The sequence below is a fragment of the Rutilus rutilus genome (genome assembly GCF_951802725.1).
Source record: "Rutilus rutilus genome assembly, chromosome: 13".
Lineage (NCBI taxonomy): Eukaryota > Metazoa > Chordata > Actinopteri > Cypriniformes > Leuciscidae > Rutilus > Rutilus rutilus.
Genome location: NC_140218.1, coordinates 23,206,844 through 23,228,520, shown reverse-complemented (window position 1 = coordinate 23,228,520; position 21,677 = coordinate 23,206,844). Strand labels below are relative to the sequence as shown.

Genomic DNA, 21,677 nt, shown 5'->3' with positions numbered 1-21,677 from the left:
AAAAACACCCTGGGCACATAAACGCACCCCCACTAAATGATGGCCTTATAACCAATTTTTTATCATAAACCTGCAGCCAAAGGCACACGCTTCCATGGTGTAATGCAGTCCGCCCCAATGAGTCATCCCTCCTCAATGCCGCATGGGAAATATGAGGACGTGCCCCGATCTAAAGAGCTCTGGCAATAATACGCTCAGTTTATTCTGGAGTAAATGAAGTGTAACGTCACCAGCGATAAGGTTATCAGCAACAGTGATGTCAGACCTTCATCTGGCTGCAGGTGGGAATTAGCTGAATTCCCCAGGCCTGAGGATCCTGTTTCTGACCTCTGTCTTCCGAGTAAATGCATTCTTCAAGCACTGATGTAACTAGAATCTGTTTTTATTATTCCTTTTCACGATGCAGGGCTGCGGCATGATGACACGGTTAATGTCAGAGTAAAAACAGCTCTCAGAGGTGCTGTATGATAATAATTATGGACCAGAATGAGGGGTTGTAAGGCACTCCCACCTCCAGCAAAGCTACATGAAAGCTTCATGCTGCTTCTTAGTTTGGTATAAAAGGTTTCTGACTCCACACTGATCAGAGGGAACGATGGGTGACTTTAAAGATAGTGTTACTGCAGCTGCAATCAACCTGGCAGATGATGCCCCGTGGAAAAAGATACAGAAGAACACCTTCACACGCTGGTGCAATGAACACCTGAGGTCTGTGGAGCTGCAGATCAGCGATCTTAAGTTTGATCTGAGCGATGGCCTTGTCCTTATCTCGCTGCTGGAGGTCCTGAGCCATAAGAGGATGTTTAGAAAGTACCACACGCGACCCACCTTCAGACAGCTCAAGCTAGACAACGTTTCGGTGGCTCTGGAGTTTTTGGATCATGAAAAGGTTAAGTTGGTGTCTATAGGTAAGTTACAACCTGCCTGAACTCTTTCGAACGAAGGCATTTGCAAAGATCTGCAGTATTAGTCTTCTTGAGATATTTTCAAGGCACTTGAACAACATTTTAAAGATCTTGTTTCTGAATATTGTTGAGAAAGTTCGTAATAAAGCAATCTGCTGTTTTAATGTGAGGTATGTCAAGTAGGAAATATTTACAGTTCAAGACCAATTAAATAAGAATAAAGATAAGTTGGAATGTTATGAAAGACTTATGATCAAGTTTGTTTTATATAAGCAGAAACTCTATTGGCACAGTGGCCATTGTATTGAATTTGGTATAGCTACATATATATAATATAATATAATATAATATAATATAATAATATATGTGTATGTATATATGTATACGAGTAAAAAATGTGTGCTTATAGCACAGATAAACATGGATAAGGTGAAATTATCACCTTATACTCCCCTTAAATTAAAATCATGTAGTAATTAGAATGAACAAACCATAATTCACCTCTAATTACACTAAATATGCTATTCTTTATGCTATTAACAATGTTTCTGGCTGACGGAAGCCGAGGCTATTAAACCATATCGGTTAAGATCAGGTATTTATTGGTTACAGTAAAGTATTGCTTAAAACATTCAACATTTTTAAATTTCCTTCATCATTTATGATGTGATTAAGGGTTGTTATGGTTGACTAAAACTGTTCAAATTGTTTTTGGTTAATTTAAATAAATCTGAAATAAAATAAATATTAGATGAAGAACTTAAATTAGAATTGTTGATTTAGCAACTAAATTAAATAAAATAAGTCTAATAATGACATACAAAAATGACTCAAACTAAAGCTAAAATAAGAATAAATTAAAGCATAAAAATAAAACCTATTTAAAATGATAAACTCAAATTAAACTCTTATCTGTATAACAGTTTCATTTGTCAAGAAGGTCAGCAGCAAAGTCAAGATGTAAATTCTTTGCCTGTTGTCTGAAAAGCATTAGCATTTCTTCAGAAGGACGTAATACAACTGAATTGCTGCTCCCACACTGACACTAAAACATGTTTTTCCTATGAATTCCTGTGGCCCCTTCCCTAATTAGGGAGGGAAGGCCTTGGGTCAAAGAGTTTTAGTGTCAAATTAGAGATGAGACTTCAGTCAATTAGCTGTGAGCTGGACCAGAACAATGTTCCCAGTTGAACTCTCTTATTTGAATGTAATGGCTAACTTACAAAAGTTATTTAATTTATGTTACCAAGAGAAGGTCTCCATCTTGAAGGAACAAAATAGACACACACCTTCACTGTCTCCATACAGACAGTAAGGCCATAGTGGATGGGAATTTGAAGCTGATCCTGGGTCTAGTTTGGACCTTGATTCAGCATTACTCCATCTCCACCCTGGCGTGGGAGGATGAGGCAAACGATTCTGTCTCCAAACTGACTCCAGAGATAAGGCTTCTGGGATGGATCCAAAACAAAGTCCCTGAACTGCCAATCACTAACTTCAGCCAGGACTGGCAGGATGGCAAGGCTCTTGGTGCATTAGTGGATGGACTGGCACCAGGTATAAAACGTTTCTTAAATAGTCTTCTTTAAACTCCCCATGTGTTGAAAGGGGAAAAAGCATTTTTAAAGAGGTTTTAATCTTAACAAATGATTGTTTGTGCTTCCACAGGCTTGTGTCCTGACTGGGAGAGCTGGGATGCAGTGCATCGGGTGAGTAACACTAAAGAAGCCATGCAGCAAGCAGATGACTGGCTTGGAGTTCCCCAGGTGAGTTCAACCAGAATAGACTACTCGGTGTACATACATTTTGATAACCTCCTTAGGGATTCTGTTGTCCTCAATTAACTTTTTTTATTTTTTTATTATTATTTTGTTTTATTAAATGTATTAAGCTCATTGCCCCAGAGGAGATTCTTGATCCAGCTGTGGATGAGCAGTCAGTGATGACATACCTCTCACTTTTCCCCAAAGCCAGACTGAAACCTGGAGCCCCACTCAAGCCAAAGAAAGGTTTGGCCCTTTATAAAACCCCTGCTGTTACGTTTTTTTGATGTCCTCGATTATAACGAAAATTAGATAAAAGATGATCATGATGATAATTTGATGAGAACTTTTTTATTAAAACATTTTGTTGACTAGAAGACTTTCTGCAGGTTGCATTGATATGCCAGTAGGTGACAATTTACTGTCTTTTTAAGTGAATCTTTAAATCATTCATTTAAAGGATTTGTTCGAAAACACTTATTCATTCAAGAATGAACGCCACTACTTCAGTTCAAATGCATAATGTTTAAAGCCCCATTCACATCAATGGTGATATAAACTACATTTTGATCATTGTTTTAATTCTATGAGAATTTGGAAGTCCACACCACAGCCATAACAATAACAACACAGGGAAACAATATTTTGGATGAAATTGTTCATCAGTTGATGAACAGCCAATAATAATCCACCCAACTTTAAAGAGCTCAAACAAGTGCAGTGCAACCGAATGTTATTGTCCATTGGTGTGGATGCTAATATAGTTATTGTTATAGTTGGGCCATTCTACAGAATTGTTTCAAAGTCAGAGTTGGAAACATCTTGGAAAAAAAGATGTCTTTTTCCACAAATTTTGTATGTATGCTAATTGTATAATATCCAAGGTACACATTTCTATTGTGCAGATAATTATAATATTGTATTTTCAGAAAGTTTTGGAATATTTTTCCTCTCCCCAAATTTGTCACCACTGAAACACAATAACAAATAATTTTATAAGAAAGCTTATATTGACCTATTAATATTTTGTTTACATCTACCTTGTAAATATATTTTTTGCTATTTAAAAAAAAAAAGTTTTCACAGGTAAATCAATAACAATTACAATTTTAACAATAATCCAAGTGTAATTTATAAGATTTGTTGTATTTTGAACCCAATCTTCTCTTTGTAAAAGGCATTAAGTTAATCATACTGATTTCAAAGTTAAGGATTCGTTAGTTTGAATATACATTAAACCAAACACTATAATAGCATCTTAGTTGATAATTCAGTATACTTTATTTTAGACAAAACATGCATGTTTCGTTCGTGAACATTTTCTGTAGTGACAGTAATGTTTTGGTAGCGACCACATTACAGAATTTTAACTCGCATACTAAAACACTACTAAAACATACTAAGAACTGTACAAAAATGTTGTTTATTTCCCCCAAATAAATGATTATGTGTTCTCTTTTTCACTACCAAAACAATGATGGCATGTTTCGGTCATGACCGTTTCGGTAGTGACAATTTAAGATACTTTTGAGCCTAGTTCAAAGATGATAGCCAGCACAATGTTACCTAGCACAGTTCTAAAGAGTTGTACACACAAAAACTAAATTTTATCGAATAACACACACAAAAAAAAAACATGATGTTACAACCAAACCTTCACCACATGTTTCGGTAGTGACTGTTTCGGTAGTGACAATTTAAGATACTTTTGAGCCTAGTTCAAAGATGATAGCCAGCACATGGTTACCTAGCACAGTTCTGAACAGTTGTACACACATATCTAAATTTTATCGAATTACACCCAAACTAGTTTGCTTTATTGCAGAAAAAAAAAGGTGTTTGGTAGTGACGTCCCTTAGTTACACACAGATTTTCAGACTTTTGAACACATTTCCCTCAAAATTATGGTACCTATCTATAATGAAAGAGAGGATATGAGAGAGGCACACAAGAATATTTCCTTATCAGAAATGTAGGGGTGTGGTTAAAATCAGTCTCAGCCAATGGACTAAAACACACACACACTGTTTTGGTAGTGACATGAAAATGAGGGAAAGTAAAAAAAATTTACTTTACTTTTTAAAAGAAATCAAAAAGAAATTTTTAAAAACAATAGAAAAAAATGAAAAATATTTCAGTATCGTTTTCACAAGTTGAAATTTAGGGGTTAGGGTTCGGGACAGCCACCTCCCAGTTGAAAGTACCCAATAATGATGATTTTATATATATTAAGCTTACTTATATTTTAAATATTATTGTGGGATTTAATAGATACTAGAAGGATCTTAGTAAACATCTAAAATTTGAATACTTAAATGCTTTTTAAATGTGTTTTTTGGTTGTCGGACAACAGTTTGCACCAATTCTGTAAAATGGCCCAGTTATCATTCGAAATTCTGATTTGGCTTTGTTGCGACTGTTTTTTCGTTGGTGGAGCAAAACAATATTAGAAATATTGTGTCTAAAATGTAAGTCACTCAATATTAACTTTATTGAACTGTTGTAAAAAAAGCAATATCACACATGCATTAGTGCTGTTGTTGGTCTCAATATAAGCAGCAACTGCGTCGTCAAACCTACAGTCAGTACCTTGATGCTGATTTAAATCAAATCCAGTTATTTTCATAAAGTGTACAACCTTGATAACCTTTTGTATCACCCTCTCATGTATCACCTTTAAAAAAAATTATTTTCAATTTTCAATTATTTTATTTTTATTTTAGTGCCAAAACCCAAAGCCTGTCGTGCCACAGGACGGGGATTGCAGTCCAAAGGCATGAGAGTAGGTCAGCTGGCCGACTTTAAAGTGGACACCTGCAAAGCTGGGCCTGGTAATCTGGAGGTCCTTATTAGAGACCCCAGTGAGTCCATAAACTCCCCACAATCTATATAAAGGTACACAATTATGTAACCCCTTTGTGGTCTAAATTAAATGTCTCCCCTTTCTGTCAGGTGGCAAAGCAGTGTCTGTCAGACAGAAGGATGCACTTGAAGGTGTATATACCTTTGAATATACACCCACTGCTAAAGGAGATCACACAGTGGACATAACCTGGGTTGGTCGGCACATTGCCAAGAGGTTTGCTCTTTTTTTACACAAGTTCAACACAGAAAAGCATATTATTGAAATAAAATGTTAATGTTTCTCTATTACAGTCCATTTAAAGTCCATGTTGGTTCAGAAGCTGGTCCACAGAAGATTCGAGCATGGGGACCAGGACTAGAGGGAGGGACTGTGGGCTTGTCAGCAGATTTCTTTGTGGAATCTGTTGGTGTGGACTCTGGCATGCTGGGTGAGTGGATGTTAATGTAGAAAATGTATTGCGTATTTAAAAAAATGGTATAGCTAAGCAATTTTATGTATTTTTATGCATTTATTTTATTGTATTACTAAAACATGGTATAGCTATGAAATGTAAATGTACTATACACCTTAAACATATTATCACATTATATACATATTAAATTGTTAAAGGAACACTCCACCGTTTTTTGAAATAGGGCTTATTCACTTTCTTTCCTACATTTAGATAGGTGGGCAAATGCATTTTTGTCTCAGTGAATTGGACTGTTTTAGTTTGACAGGGTCGGCGCGAGCTTAGCTTAGCTTAATGAATGGAATCCTTTGTTGCCAGCTAGCATGTCCTGAGTCCTAAGTGATTTACTTTTTTTAATTTACTCTCATAAATGATTTATGATTTACTCTCATAAAATCAGCCATGTTCATCGCCATTCATGTACTGTAGGAAAAATAGCCAGCTACTATTCATGCTGGTATGTTGACGGAAGTCGTGGGATTTCATGTGTTGCGTGATATCTCTGCGCCCAAGTAGCAGTGCTTCGCCTGTGCTTCCCCCTAATATAGTCCCAAGTCAATATCTGCCTAGGAAATCGCCTAGTGTTAATCTGCATCGCTATTTGTACTCGTTGTGAATATGCAGGCCACAAGAAGTAATTAGGTGTTTGTTTGTTTTTTACATTTTTTTTTATCACTTTTACTCAGGACATGCTAGCTGGCAACAAAGGATTCCATTCATTAAGCTAAGCTAAGCTATTGCCGACCTTGTCAAACTAAAACAATCCATGCACTGAGACAAAAATGCATTTGCCCACCTATCTAAATGTAGGAAAGAAGGTGAATAAGCCCTATTTCAAAAAAAGATGGAGTATTCCTTTAATTTATTATTATATTTTATAATTGAATCACTTTTCACCAATTATCTTTCCAAGGTTTTGCCATTGAAGGTCCATCTGAGGCAAAGATCACATGTGATGACCAAAATGATGGCTCCTGCCTTGTGCGGTTCTGGCCGACTGAGGCCGGTGAGTATGCTGTACACGTAATGTGTGATGATGAAGAAATCCAGGACAGTCCCTTCATGGCTTCCATCAGACATAAAAGAAAAGACTTCCAGCCAGAAAAGGTAAATTATCTCCTATTAATCTGTTTATGTCGACATGTGTTCAGTGTGAGAGCCCTTTCTCTTTTCAGGGAGATCCATTTTATTTTAAGGACATATTTTCATTAGATGTGAAATTATTTCATAAGTTATGCATGATGGGTTTCAGGTGAAAGTAGAAGGACCAGGTGTTTCCCAAACTGGGTGCGTAGTAAACCTCCAAACCCAGTTCACTGTAGATACCAGGCAAGCTGGTGAAGGAGAACTTAGAGTTTATGCTCAGGTACTAATACTGCAATGAAATATTTATGTATTTTTATTCAAATTAAAAGCACTTTTAATTTTCAGAGTGGTTTGACTTCTTCACAGAGAGCAGATGGAGATTGTGTAGATGTTAGTGTTGCCTCTGAACAGTCTGGTGTCTTTGTCTGCTCCTACATCCCTTCATCTCTCTCCAAACATACCATTGCTGTGTCTTGGGGTGGAGTCATGGTTCCTGGCAGTCCTTTCATTGTGAGTGCATATATTGATCTTAATAGACAGCAGTAAATATGATCTTTAGATTTCAATGTGTAGGGAATGGGATTTTTGCAATATGTGAACATCTAATGCTCGTTCTAATGCATTTCATTTACATGTTCTGATGAAGGTAGAGAAATAATTTTCCCAATTTGTTTTCCATCATGTTGCGTTCATGTTCCAGCATCTGTTGCCTTATTGAAATTCCATTTCATCTCACAATGGCTTTAAAGCTGTCTAGTGATGATGTACAGCTGCTTCGCGCAGCAGCCAGAGCTCGCGGGAATGTAATAGGATGTTTATTAGTCTATTTGTACTGGCATTCCCTCTGTCAAGAGGGAATGAAACTATGCTTACTGAAATCACATGTGAAAAAACATACATTAAGAAATGAGCCTATGAGCATTAAAATATAATCTTCAGTGCTTTGGACGCCTATGATTGTGATGCTGTAAGATTTTGTATGAAATGTGACGCTGTGTCATTACTGTTTCAGGTGACACCTCGCAGGATTAAGATTACACCATGTAGCCCAGTCTGGTTTAAACCAGATGGATCAGAAATGTATTACTCTGGTAAGTTTAAAGGAACAGTTCTTCCAAAAATCATGTACTCATCATCATCTTATTCCAGACTTTATGGTGGTATTTTTTTCAGTGGAATGCAAAAGGAAAATGTTTGAGGAATCTTCACACAGTACTTTTTCATACAGCACAGTGAATGAATGACTAGGTGTGACAGTTAAATAATTATTATTAAAAAATATATATAAAAAAATTAAGGAATCAATTCATAAATGATGTAAATGACAGCTCAAATTGACAGATAAATAGGTATTTTTAAAATTCTTTGTGAATATGTAGTTAAAATAACTATAATTGATACATTGATGTTTTTAAAGGGATAGTTCACCGAAAAATGAAAATTCTTTCATTAATTACTCACTCTCATGTCGTTCCAAACCCGTAAGACTTTCATTTATCTTCGGAACACAAATGAAGATCTTTTTGATGACATTTTAGCGCTTTCTGTCTCTCCATTGACCGCTAGAAGAGATTTTAAAACTAATCCATATGAATTGAGCTTTTTAGTCAGATTGATCAGTTTACTTTACATATTTACCTGTTGGGTTATAACATGCATTTAAACAATTCACAATTGGGAGCAACCAAAGACATTTGTTAGACCTAACTGCATCATAAGTGCCATATTTGATTTAAGAGATTACTTACATTTCGATATACAAAAAAAATAAAGAAGGTTTTGGAGCAGTTCCCATGTGAAATCCATGTGATCACATGTGGAAAACATCGGAAGTGAATGTGTTTTTTCTGTTTGGAATGACATGAGGGTGAGTAAATAATGATTGAATTTTTGTTTTGAACTATTCCAGTTAAAACTAACATTATTAAAACATTATTACAAGCAACTTTAATTCTGAAAATAGTGTTATTCATGTCCTAGACATTTTTGATTATATGTTATCTGATTGTGTGAAGATGAAGAGACGGACCTCGATGAAGACTTTCCAGGCAATGTCCATGGTGGTCATGGAGAACTTGTTATGAACGTAATCAGCCCGTCAAACAACCCGGGTGACGCCACAAAGGTATTGAGTAGTACAAATTCTGTGAATTAACCTGAAAGAACAGTACATTCAGATGTTGTTCGTTTCTTCAGGTAAGGGCTCGTGGTCCAGGCCTAAAAGAAGGTGTTCTTGGAGAACAGGCAGAGTTTATCATTGACACAAGCAGCGCAGGCAGTGGACGACTTGCCATAAGAGTGGAAGGACCCTGTGAAGTTACACTAAAATGTCTGGACAATCAAGATGGCACTTGTACAGTGTTTTACCTCCCCACAGAGCATGGAATGTACAAAATAAATGTCCTTTTCGACAACTCTCACATAACTGGCTCTCCATTCCAGGCTGATATACAGAAACCGGTTGACCCATCTAAAGTTTTGGTAACAGGTCCTGGTCTGCTACAGGGGAAAGTCGGAGAACCTTGCATTGTAAATATAGACTGTGCAATGGCAGGATCTGGAGATCTATCTGTGCAGGCTGTCTCTGACTCAGGAGTCATTGTCCAAACTGAAGTGAAGGAGAATGAAGATGGCACCTACACGGCTGTTTATGTGCCTCTAACTGGAGGCGTATATACGCTGCTTCTGAAATATGGAGGAAAGGTGGTGCCCAACTTCCCCGCTAAAGTTATTGTGGGTCCAAAGGTCTACAAAAGCCATGTAAAAGTGAGCAGGCAAGGTAAAAGAAGAATCCTAATGTTTGTGACTTGACAAATAGTTTGCATTCGGATTGTGTTTTTGTTATTAGTTTGTCTTCTCATCCATTCTGTCTTTTCAGGAGGCATTGTGGTTGGTGAAAGGGAAACTGACACATGTCAAGTTGTTGCAAATGGTTTGGGTCTCCGAAAGGGCCTCACTGGACGTCCTAATATGTTTAGTGTAAATGCCAGGTGAGGTAGTCGTTAATTTTAGGTAATTAGGTAAAAAAAAATATACAACCACATTTGATCCATAATGTTTCTCTTTCTCAGCAGATCTTCAGTTGATGATCTGGGCATAACAGTGGAGGGTGCATCTGAGTGTCAGGTGACATGCGAAGACAACGGTGAAGGCATGTATGATGTGGAATATACTCCTTCAGTGCCTGGTGAATATAAGATCACCATTACCTCTGGAGAGAAAAGCATTCCAGGTAAGCTTTAAATTATGAGAAACAATTGTTATTTACCCTTTATTTTATTTACTTCAATGATATGAAATAAATCCTAGTATAAGATTTTTATTATTATTTTTATTTCAGATACGGGTGTGATCAAGTTGTTTTTACTAGGTGCCGTTTAGGTCAAAATTAAGATTTACACATGATTATTTATTGAAAGGTGAAGAACTACCATCACATCTGCATTGTCAAACTCTAACGACTGTTAAACATATTTTACTGTACTGCATTGTTTTGAATGAAAATAGATGTTTTTTTTATTCATTGATGCCCGTATCTGATGTTAAACCCATATTGAATCTGTACATTTACAGTAAATGGCGAAAGGAATGGAATGAATGCATATATAACAAAATAAATAACGTGAATCCAATACTAAATCAAGGAGTTAGTTATTGTTATTATTTTGAAAATAGATATGACCAAGTTTTATACGAGATGTCCGATCGGTCACTCAAGACTCACTCATTCATATTTATTGAAAGGGGAAGAGAAACCGGTTTGTGATTTTGTGTAAGAATTTCTTGATTGTAAACATTTTAATAGAATGCCCATTTTAAATGATATTAGACAATGTTTTTATTCAGAAAATATATTAATGGACATTTTTAAAAAGATTTGTCCTGGAATAATTTTAGAATTTTTATTGTACATTAAATTGTACCAGATTCTATATAATTGTTATTATTACTTTTGTTATTGTTATATATGCATGTTTTTGTGTATTGATTGTTTGCAATAATTTAACAATTTTGTCTTAAAAACAATGTTGAAATGATATGATGATAATAATAATAATAAATAATAATAATAATATAAAATAATAATAATAATATAAAATAATAATAATAATATATAATAATAATAATAATATAAAATAATAATAATAATATAAAATAATAATATAAAATGTAATGATAAAATAATAATTATATTTTTCTATTGAAATACTGATTTTACCATGAAATGGCATTAAATCATAAAGAACTACTTTTTTTATTCATAGATGGGTTTAACTGACACTATTTACAAAAGTGTCACTTGAATGTATTTTAGAATTTTTGTCTTGTATTAATATTAAATGTCTTTATATCGTTTTTAAATAATTGTATGACTTTAGTTATTCACTTTGTCAAAATGAAAGTAGCTGTGCTGCTGACATAGCTCTGAAATTTTCTTTGTTTATATAAATAAACAATGATGATGTTTTACACGACTGCTATTTGTATTCAACAGGAAGTCCATTTATTGCATCAGTAGAGGATGTTTCTGCAGATTCTGGAGTCTGTCTGCAGTCAGGGCTTTGTTTATCTACAAATACCGTTTCTCATGGTAGGTCAATTTTATTTTTTGCTTTTTTTATGTCCAAGACATTGTCTGCACATTATTTTAATTGTCGTAGGTACTGAAATGACAGAGATCAAATACAATGGAGATGGGATTTACACAATGAGTCCAACTCCATCAATGGAAGACAGAGAGTCTCTCATAGATCCTCAGAGTCCTTATAAAAGCAGCAGGTTAGACAATCTTTTAAAGCAAAGTAAAGCAAATTATCTGAATGTCTTGGAAGCAGAGTACCTTAGAAAAGCGGATAGTAACTATTCTTTACTTTTTTTTAAATCATAGTCCCATCCAGTTCCAAGCTCTTCCTAGTTGTGACTGTGATGGAGAGCTTCCCTCAGCTCATGCTGTGAATATGGCAGAGATTGTTCCAGGTTTTAAAGGTAGAATCTGTGGTAGAACTTCCCAAATGTTTACGATTGGCTGCAATAGCAGTGGAGAAGCACCTGAGACTGTTGCTGTGGTGAGACCTGATGGTGAGCACAAAGTCAAATTAAAACACTTATATTTGCAATCATTGGACGAATCTCTATCTCTGAGATGCTGTGAATGTTTGCACTTTAGGTTCCATGGAGTTCCTTGAGCTGAAAAAAGGGGGAGATGGCACTTCTAGCGTTGTCTATTTGCCCACCATGGATGGCTGTCATTTATTAACAGTGAAATTCACTAATGAGGAGACTTTTAATAGGTGAGAATGTATTGTAATAGCAGATGTGTTAAATTTCATATAAATAAGTTAATTCCAAGTCAAGTGTCTTGGTTTACGTAAGTAGCATCTTTTTGTTTTTTATTTTAAATTAAATTTAAATTCTTTGTTGAAAATATTGTTTATATTATTATTTAAATATAGTTGTTTTTTTTGTTTTGTTTTTTGTGTTTTTGTTTTTACAGACAATTCAATTTTCAACTGTTGCCGATAGATGATACCACTCAGGTTAATGTAGCATGTCTAGGTCTGACATCAGGAATGTGTGCCTGGCATCCTCAAACATTTACTGTCGACTCCGCCTCCACAAAAAAAGTTCCACAGTTTGTTGCGATAATGACACCAGATGGTATTACACTAAATATTATATTAGATCACAACTACTAATGTCATATTTCAGTTACACATCTTACAGTTGCACATCTTATTCATCATTAAATAGGCTTGAGTGAGGTATTTGAGGTCAGAGATAATGGCGATTGGACATATACCGTGAACTACACCCCTTCAATGGAAGGACTTCATTCTTTGATGGTTAAATATACTAAAGATGCTTCTTTTGGCAGGTATGAGCATTGCATTTATAGGTATGAAATATTGATTAAATGCATAGGTCATGTCACATAGAGATGGGACTCAGCAGATCCACCTTCAACTGACATGTAATTTGATGCATGTTGTTAATTTACAGTCCTTTCGAGTTTCGAGTGCTGCCTATGCCTGATTCTATATATAAGCATCATGGAGGCCAAGGCTTGAGGAATGGGGCTCCAGTTTTTGGATTGGATTTAGACGAACAAGTGTGTGTAAACACTCCTCAGACCTTCACAATTGATGGCAGTAGCACCGGAGAGCCGCCAGAGACTGTAGCTGTTGTTACACCTGATGGTGAGAATGTAATGGAGAGGATGTTTTGTTTGTCATTTTAAACAATAGAATTTGACTAACTATTTCACTTTGCAGGCAAAATAATGCTATTAAGTGCTAAAGACAATGGAGATGGAACGTACTTAGTGGCGTACTCCCCTTCTGTTGAAGGATCTCACTCAATTATGGTCAAATATACCAATGATGATTCCTTCAGAAGGTAAAAGCAGCAGATAAATAAGATGTTAGTGTGAAGCCACTCAATACATGCATGTCCTCAGGTTCTTATATCGTGCTCTTTCAGTCTGCACAGGTTTCACTCTGGTAGAAGGGATGAAGATGTCTTAAATAAAGAGGAACCTTCGAGTCAGGAGGGAAGAGTCAATGCTATGGCTCCTCAAACATCCGCCAACTGCTACAGTGTTGCACCAGAGACCGTCACCATGGTGAAAGCTAATGGTCAGAACCATGTTTTCGATATATTGCCATTTTGCCATTTGCATGGCTGTGTAATCAGACAGTCACATGAGTTTTTTACATGGAGGCTCAATCAAACTCTCCACAGATGTGATGGGCAACAGGGACAGAACTTGTAAGATGGCTTGTGCACCAAATTTGAACAGTTCTGTGATGCACAAATACACCAGTGAAGAGACTCTTAGAAGGTATGAAAGTGTATTTGATGAGTCTATTTTAGGCCGTACTGTCATGTACAATAAATTGTAATACATTTTATTCTTTCTAGAGAGAAACATAAACATTTGGTGCTTTATTTGTTTCATAGCCTCTCTGAGTTCCAGACAGACTTGACTGTTGAAAATACAGGACCAAAGATTTGTGCTCAAATTCCTCAGTCATTCAAAATCAACTGTAGTGAATCTGGGAAGCCCCCTGAGTGTGTGCTGATGATCACCCCTAATGGTGAGGACCAGCTTCTTTTGAAAGGCATTTCAGATTTCTATGGCTGTATCCTGTGTAATTGACAAAGCTTCATATCTACAGGAAAGACTGAACTGACTGAGGTCAAAGAAAATCCAGATGGGACTTACTCTGTGAAATATTCTCCCACCATAGAAGGTCTTCATTCTTTAATGGTCAAATATGCTGATGATGATTCATATTGCAAGTAAGAATAGTGTATGTGTATGTGTATGTGTATGTGTATGTGTATGTGTATGTGTATGTGTATGTGTATGTGTATGTGTATGTGTATGTGTTAGCTTTTTGTAAATGCTATTATTGTGGTAACATTTTAATAATGTATATTATTATTGATGATGACAATAATGTTTATTTTGTTTCATTTACTAAATTTAAATATAGTACATTGTAATAAATATAGTAAAACATTTTTTTTTAATTATTATTAATGATGATGTTGATAATAATAATAATAATAATAATAATAATGCAAAACTATTATTATTAATGATAAAACATTTATTATTATTCATGATAATGTTAATGATAATAATGCAAAACCATTATTATTATTATTATTATTATTATTATTATTATTAATGATAAAATAAATATTAATTATAACATTTTTTTTAAAGTATAACACTTGTGACCGTATAAGTCAATCATATACTATTTGTTTTTCAGTCCATTGAGGTTTCATGTCCTGCCTCACTCTGCTAGTGATGATGAGCATGGAATAAATACAACTGAGGTTTGTAGTAGACAATTAAAGGAAGATGTCTGTGCTCAAGTCCCTCAAACTTTCAAAGCTTGCTGCAACACTGATGAGGCCCCAGAGACTGACATGTTGAAAGCTGATGGTGAGGCCCTGATTATAGATCTGTATCTATCTGTTTGGAAGTCATCAAATATTGAGCAGAATTTAAAAGAAACCTTGTTCGTTGTGGTATTGATTCTTTAGGCACTAGAGATCTGGTTGAAGTGTTAAATAATGAGAACAGGGCCTATGCAGCAACACACACACCCTCTGCTGAAGACTCTCACTCCTCGGCAGCCGGAAATCCCAGTGAGGAGGATTTTCAAAGGTAAAATAGCAATTACATTCCAGTCTCTATCTAAACCATATGCATTAATCAGTCTCTCTCAGTATCCAATTCATTATTCACTAATTTGTGCTCCATTTATCCCTTGATTAATTGTGACAGGAATTATAGTCACCAGTCATCCTCCTTGCACGCTTCAAGCGGTAACATAGGTTTTCAAAACAAGGTATGAATGTGTGATGTTTCTTCAAGGTTAATTTAAATCCATTTAATAATGTCTCGAGTCCTTGAGACACGTCATACCTTGAATGCCTTCAACATCTTCATTATTTCTCATCAGGTTGAGGGCAGAAATGTAATTCCTCTTGGTGCCATTAATCAAGCAGGGTTTATATCCTGTGATGTAGTCCTGCCATCAGACATAAGTGAAGGTGAAATTACAGGTGAGCTGTTGCTCTGAATTCACTTGCTCAATTTAATGATCGTATCCTCACATCATTATTTTAATGGCATTCATAGGTGAGGTGATCACACCGTCTAGAAAGACAGCACAGCCTGACGTGATTGATAACAAAGACGGTACCATCATTATAAAGTTTGATCCTTCAGAAGAGGGTCTTCACCAACTACTTATTAAATCGACCGGAAATGATCTGCCAGGTTAGACTGCACACATCCTCTGGGAATGAGAAACTTTCACTTGTCCCTCTTCTTTTTGACCTTCAACAAACCAAATATAGAAATGTTTTACTGTTGACATTGCAACTCTATGGATTAAATATGATTCTTTCTCCTTCCTGCAGTACTTCCACTGCAGTATTATGCAAATAGTCCTGCTAATCGCAGCACGATTGCCTATGGATGTGGCCTTATGTATGGAATTGCAAATGAGACGGCAACGTTCACCATCTGTCAGGAGGATTCAGCCTCGAGTGAGCATTTGTTTTCTGATTCCATAATAACAGACTCTGCACATTTTTGTACACCCACAGGGGGACGTGTAACATGATTGCAATTTCTACAGAGTACAGAGCCTCATAGCTCCTACTGTCTGTCTTTAAAGATTTAAAAGTTGTCAATAAAAATCAATTTCCTTATTGAGAAAATGAATTGAGTTTTTACTTTGGAACCCAACTGTTAAACTCTATGGACCCTACAGTAATTTCTGTTATTTGTTCAGGTGACCTGGACATCACAATCGAGGGTCCATCTGAGGCAGCTGTGCGCTGCTTGGACAATGCAGATGGCACTTGTACTGTGAGCTACCTCCCAACTGAGCCTGGAGATTATGAGATCCAAGTTCAACATAATGAAATGCCTATCCGAGGCAGCCCTTTCAAGGCTAAAATTACTGGTATGGCAAACCCACCAAACCTCAAACCACTATTCATAACTGTATAGTGCTCAAATCTTAAATGAATGCATGCATGGTTTTATAAACCCAATATAGATGGAAATGTGAGAAGGTCACAGGTAAAACTGGGCAGTGCTGTTGACTTCACCATTAACATCACTGAAGAAGACATTAGCCAGCTCTCTGCCAGCATCATGTCACCCACAGGCAACGATGTACCCTGCTTACTGAAAACACAACCTGACAGCCATCTCGGTGAGCCATCTATTAATGTACACACTGCTTCTGTTGGTAAAAATAAAATGACTAGCATTCATTTGGATCACCCAAAAATGAAATTTCTGTCATTAATTAGTCACCCTCATGTCGTTCCAAACCCGTAAGACCTTTGTTCATCTTCGGAACACAAATTAGGATATTTTTTATGAAATCCAAGAGGTTTCTGAACCAGCCTAGGCAGCAAAGTCATTGCAACTTTCAAGGCCCAGAAAGGTAGTAAAGACATCGGTAAAATAGTCCATGTGACTACAGTGGTTCAACCTTCAATCCGCCACTGCATTTCATTTTCAATTTCAGAAATTTCATTTTTGGGTGAACTAACCCTTTAATGAGCCTAAACAAAGGTTTTAGCATTTGACCACATCAAATGCATCAAGCATGTCTACATCCTTAGTGCTGGTGAAAGTGATTTCCCCAAGTACAACATGTTCCTGGATCAACATTCCAAATCAACCAATCAGATTTGAGGGTCAAGTTCAGGTTTACAACCATGGTTAGGTGTTTCTACATCAGTGTTATTCACCTATCATTTCCCTATGGTTTTAAGTTATGGGTAGGGTTAGCTTTAGGGGTAGAGATAGGGTTACGGTTAGGACTAAATTTTTAGACAAATGTCTGGATTAACAAAATATGTTGATCCAGAAACATGTATGTCTTGGCAAAATCATGCTGACCCCTTAGTACCACTGTCAAACTGCATCAGAGGTGCACTTTGTTTGTTATGCAGGTGTATCATTCATCCCCAGAGAGGCTGGTGAGCATCTGGTCAGCATCATGAAAGACTGTGAGCATGTGAGCAACAGTCCAATCTCTCTTTCCATCAGTCAGGCAGAGATAGGAGATTCCAGCAAGGTGAAGGCCTTCGGGCCAGGCTTGCATACAGGGCACACCTTCTGCATGTCTGAATTTGTGGTGGACACTTGCGATGCAGGTATAAGACTATATAATCCAAATTAATTGATTTATGGTTTATGTTGAGATTTGGATTGTATGTTATGATGGTGCAAACTTTATATGTAATCTAAAACAAGTTTTACAAAAATATTCCTGAACTTTATGCAACCTGCAGGATATGGTGGGCTAACGGTTGTAATTGAAGGTCCCAGTAAAGTAGATGTTCACAGTGAAGAGATGGAGCAAGGAACCTGCAATATATCGTACCACCCAATCAAGGCTGGGGCCTACAAAATCTCCATAAAATTTTCAGATGAGCACATTCCAGGTTTGAAGAGCTGCCTCTTTATAATAATAATAATTATTATATATTTTTTTATATATAATGCAATGAAATAAATTAATAATTGTATTCAACAAGGATGCATTACATTGATCAAAAGTGACAGTAAAGACATTTACATTGTTACAACATTTTTGTTTTTGTTGATTTGTTGTTAAAATTTTTTACGTAATGTCGGCGCAAATAGCCTCGTGGGCAGCGTGCCGACATATAGCGCTGTAGCGCCATTCGAATCCTGGCATTCCCGATTTTGAAAACCGTGATGTCATCATCAAGTTCAGTTCTCGTATTATGGTGTCAATGCAGTCAGATCAATAATATTGTTGAATATTAAATTAAATGTCCCCAACAAAGCAAGCCAAAAGCCAATGGCAACAAAGGTGAAAAAGGCGACATTGGCAAGGAACCAAATCTCCATCAGGTGACAAAATGAAGAAAAAAACTTTGAGAGAAACCAGGCTCAGTCGGGGGGCCAGTTCTCCTCTGGTCAGAGTAATATTATCTGGCCAGAGATATTATCCTGTCATAATAAACACCAAAATTGCCAAAAAGAAAAGAAAATGTACACAAAAATGTAAATACTGTTTTCAACATTGATGATGAGAAATGTTTTTACTTGCACTTCAGTATAATAAATAACATTTCTCTTCACCAGGGAGTCCTTTTACAGCTGTGGTAACAGACCGTGGACTTATGAGAGAGAACATCACGTACAACCAGAAAGCGTCTCCTATTGCCAGCATTGGGAGTGAATGCAGCTTAGCCTTTAAAATCCCTGGTTAGATGAATAGCACATCACACTAATCCAGGTACTATATCTCACTCCTCAAGAACTTTCCAATGATGTAAATCATTTCATCACAGGTACTGATACTGAGACTCTGTCAGCACACGTGCATGAACCATCAGGAACTCTAGGGGAGGCTGTTATTGTTGCTACTGGCAGTGACTCCTATGCAGTGAGCTTTCTAGCGAAAGAGATGGGAGTTTATAATGTGATCATTAACAACCAAGGCCAGACAATCCCTGGCTGCCCACTCCAGTACACTGTCGGCCCATTTGGACAAGGAGGATGTGAAAAGATCCAGGTGTGGGGACAAGGCCTTCAGACAGCTCTGGCAAGTGTTCCAGGTATCCCACTAATATTTCCCTCTTTCTGTCTTTTGTTAGCACGAGGTGTTTTGTTTTGTACCATCACAGCTGGCTAATTCACTTGTGAGTAATATCAAAAGTATGTTTTGATTTCATTTTGCAGCTGACTTTAATATTTGGTCCCGTGAGGCTGGCGCAGGAACTCTGTCTGTCTCAGTAGAGGGTCCTGGAAAGATTAAGCTCCACTTTGATGATCAGCTGGATGATTATTACAATGTGTCCTACACGGCACAAGTGCCTGGTGGGTAATTGCTGTTATGAAGTATACTGTATGTAATGTTTCAAAACATTTTATGGACATTGTCTGGACATAGAAAATATGTCAGAAATATCCGGTCAAGCTCAGGTACTTAAACTTGAATTATGTATAACTTGATTTACACAATGAAAAATTAACAGGACACCTCCATATGACTTGTCAGTTTTGATCATTTTTGAAGTTTTGACATCATCATACCGATTTGTGTCGTTTTATTGAGAATGAGAATTAAATGTTTTACAGTGAGATGCATCTAGTACCACAAAATATAACAGAATTCATCAAGTCTAATGCTACTACTACTGTTTACAATGCAAATTACTTGCAATCTAAATCAAAATTTTTATTTATTTATTCATTTCACCTGAAATGATGTGACTTTATGGAGAATGATGTCATTAGGGATCTGGAATGATTCAAAATTATTTAAAAATAAATAAATTTGTTATACTATGACAAAAAGTATCTAATATTTACATCTTTAAAAAGTAAGTATAGTATTTTATTCAGTATATTAGGACTTAAGGCCTGTTCAAATCAAGGACGATAACTATTATGATAACGTATTAAGGGAAAAAAAAGAAAATTGTCATCATTTAATCACCATCAAGTTGTTCCAAACCTGTATGAATTTATTTCTTCTGTTGAACACAAAAGAAGATATTTTAAAGAATGTTGAAAATCAGACAGTTGACGGTAGCCATTGACGTCCATATTTTTTTTCTGCTATAAAAATCAATGGCTACCGTCAACTGTTTCATTACCAACATTAGGAACAATAGAAACGTCCACTCCACAACTATAACAATAAGGACACAGAGGAATTATATAATTGGAATCACATTCCAATCCCTTTTTTTCCGGCGGTAGATGTGTTTGTATGGACAGCCGCTAATATAGTTATCTTTATAGTTATCATTCTTGGTGTGAATGGGCCTTTAGGTACAGAAACATTTACTGCATAGTCATAATGACAGCAGAAAAAATAATCCATCAGCATACTGGTTAATGAATTTCTGAAGAAGAGAAGGGCCTATTTATAGATATATTTACAGAATGTGTTTTCCTGCAGGAGACTATGAGGTTTCAGTCATGTTTAATGAAGAGCATATTTCCGAAAGCCCTTTTCTTGTGTCTGTCAGTGCCGCCACAGATAAGAGTCTCACGCAAGGACAAAGAGGCGATGGTATGAATTAGCAATTTTTGAAGACAATTTCCATTTTGCATGGGATATATTTGAGTGTTTAGGGTCTGACAGTACTTTCTATTCTGCCAGTAGATCATAATCAGATGTTTAACAGTTACGAGGAACCCTCTCTGTCAGAGATGGAGATAAACATATCATCTGACAGCAGTGCTGAGCCAGTTTTCCTGTCTAACGCTAGTAAAGTCATCTGCCATGGTCCAGGCCTGAGTAAGGGCATTCTAGGACGCAAAAACACTTTTTATGTGGACTGCAGTAAAGCTGGTGAGTGCAGCTTGACATTAGCTAGAACATCAAGTAACTCGTTTCACTTTGTTCTGAGAGAGACATTTCTTTTTCATTACTTGAGTGCAATTGCATTTGTGTTGTAGGACAAAACCTTCTCTTTGTCGGCATGCATGGCCCCACTGTCCCCTGCGAGCGGGTGTCGATCATTCACATGGGCGGACATCAGTATAGGATCAACTATGCCGTAAAAGAAAGGGGGAAATACATATTAGCAGTGAAATGGGGAGATGAGCATATTCCAGGATCTCCGTTTCATATTAGTGTTCTATGAAATCCATTAATCTGTGTATGTGTGTACATACACTACCATTCAAGTTTTGGGTTGGTAGGATTTTTGTTTTTGAAAAGTCTGTTATGCTCTCAAAGGATGCATACATTTGATACAAAATACAGTAAAAAAACAAGTGATAGTGTTTATTTTTATTGTAGTATTAAATTACTGTTTTGTATTTTTAGAAATTTAGAAATATAATTTAACCCTGTGATGGCAAAGCTGAATTTTCATCATCATTAATCCAGTCTTCAGTGTCAGAAATCATTCTGATATGCTGATTTGATGCTCATGAAACATTTCTTGTTTTGTGACAATGTAGAAGTCAAATTAATGACCTTTCTCAATAAAAGTATTAATTTCTTTAAAGAAGAATCTTACTGAACCCAAATCTTTGAACGGTAATGTACACATTTAAA

The 21,677-nt window shown here is 36.2% G+C and overlaps 1 protein-coding gene across 1 annotated transcript; it reads left to right on the top strand.

The window, feature by feature from the left end:
- The first annotated feature begins 435 nt into the window (after window positions 1–435).
- Window positions 436–21,663, top strand: flnbb (filamin B b). The gene is made up of 43 exons (XM_084427449.1): window positions 436–908; window positions 2,214–2,462; window positions 2,574–2,671; window positions 2,797–2,914; window positions 5,392–5,529; window positions 5,621–5,747; window positions 5,825–5,961; window positions 6,899–7,092; window positions 7,238–7,351; window positions 7,438–7,581; window positions 8,084–8,162; window positions 9,087–9,196; window positions 9,268–9,850; window positions 9,950–10,061; window positions 10,146–10,303; window positions 11,567–11,662; window positions 11,733–11,850; window positions 11,960–12,150; window positions 12,239–12,362; window positions 12,566–12,729; window positions 12,823–12,946; window positions 13,072–13,268; window positions 13,344–13,467; window positions 13,552–13,706; window positions 13,813–13,912; window positions 14,032–14,168; window positions 14,250–14,373; window positions 14,856–15,031; window positions 15,133–15,256; window positions 15,377–15,440; window positions 15,555–15,657; window positions 15,734–15,874; window positions 16,018–16,146; window positions 16,395–16,568; window positions 16,665–16,823; window positions 17,575–17,778; window positions 17,917–18,069; window positions 18,740–18,862; window positions 18,949–19,215; window positions 19,340–19,477; window positions 20,568–20,681; window positions 20,775–20,963; window positions 21,071–21,663. The coding sequence occupies exons 1-43, from the start codon at window positions 596–598 to the stop codon at window positions 21,256–21,258; spliced, it is 6,774 nt and encodes a 2,257-aa protein (XP_084283575.1). The 5' UTR covers window positions 436–595; the 3' UTR covers window positions 21,259–21,663.
- The last annotated feature ends 14 nt before the right edge of the window (window positions 21,664–21,677 follow it).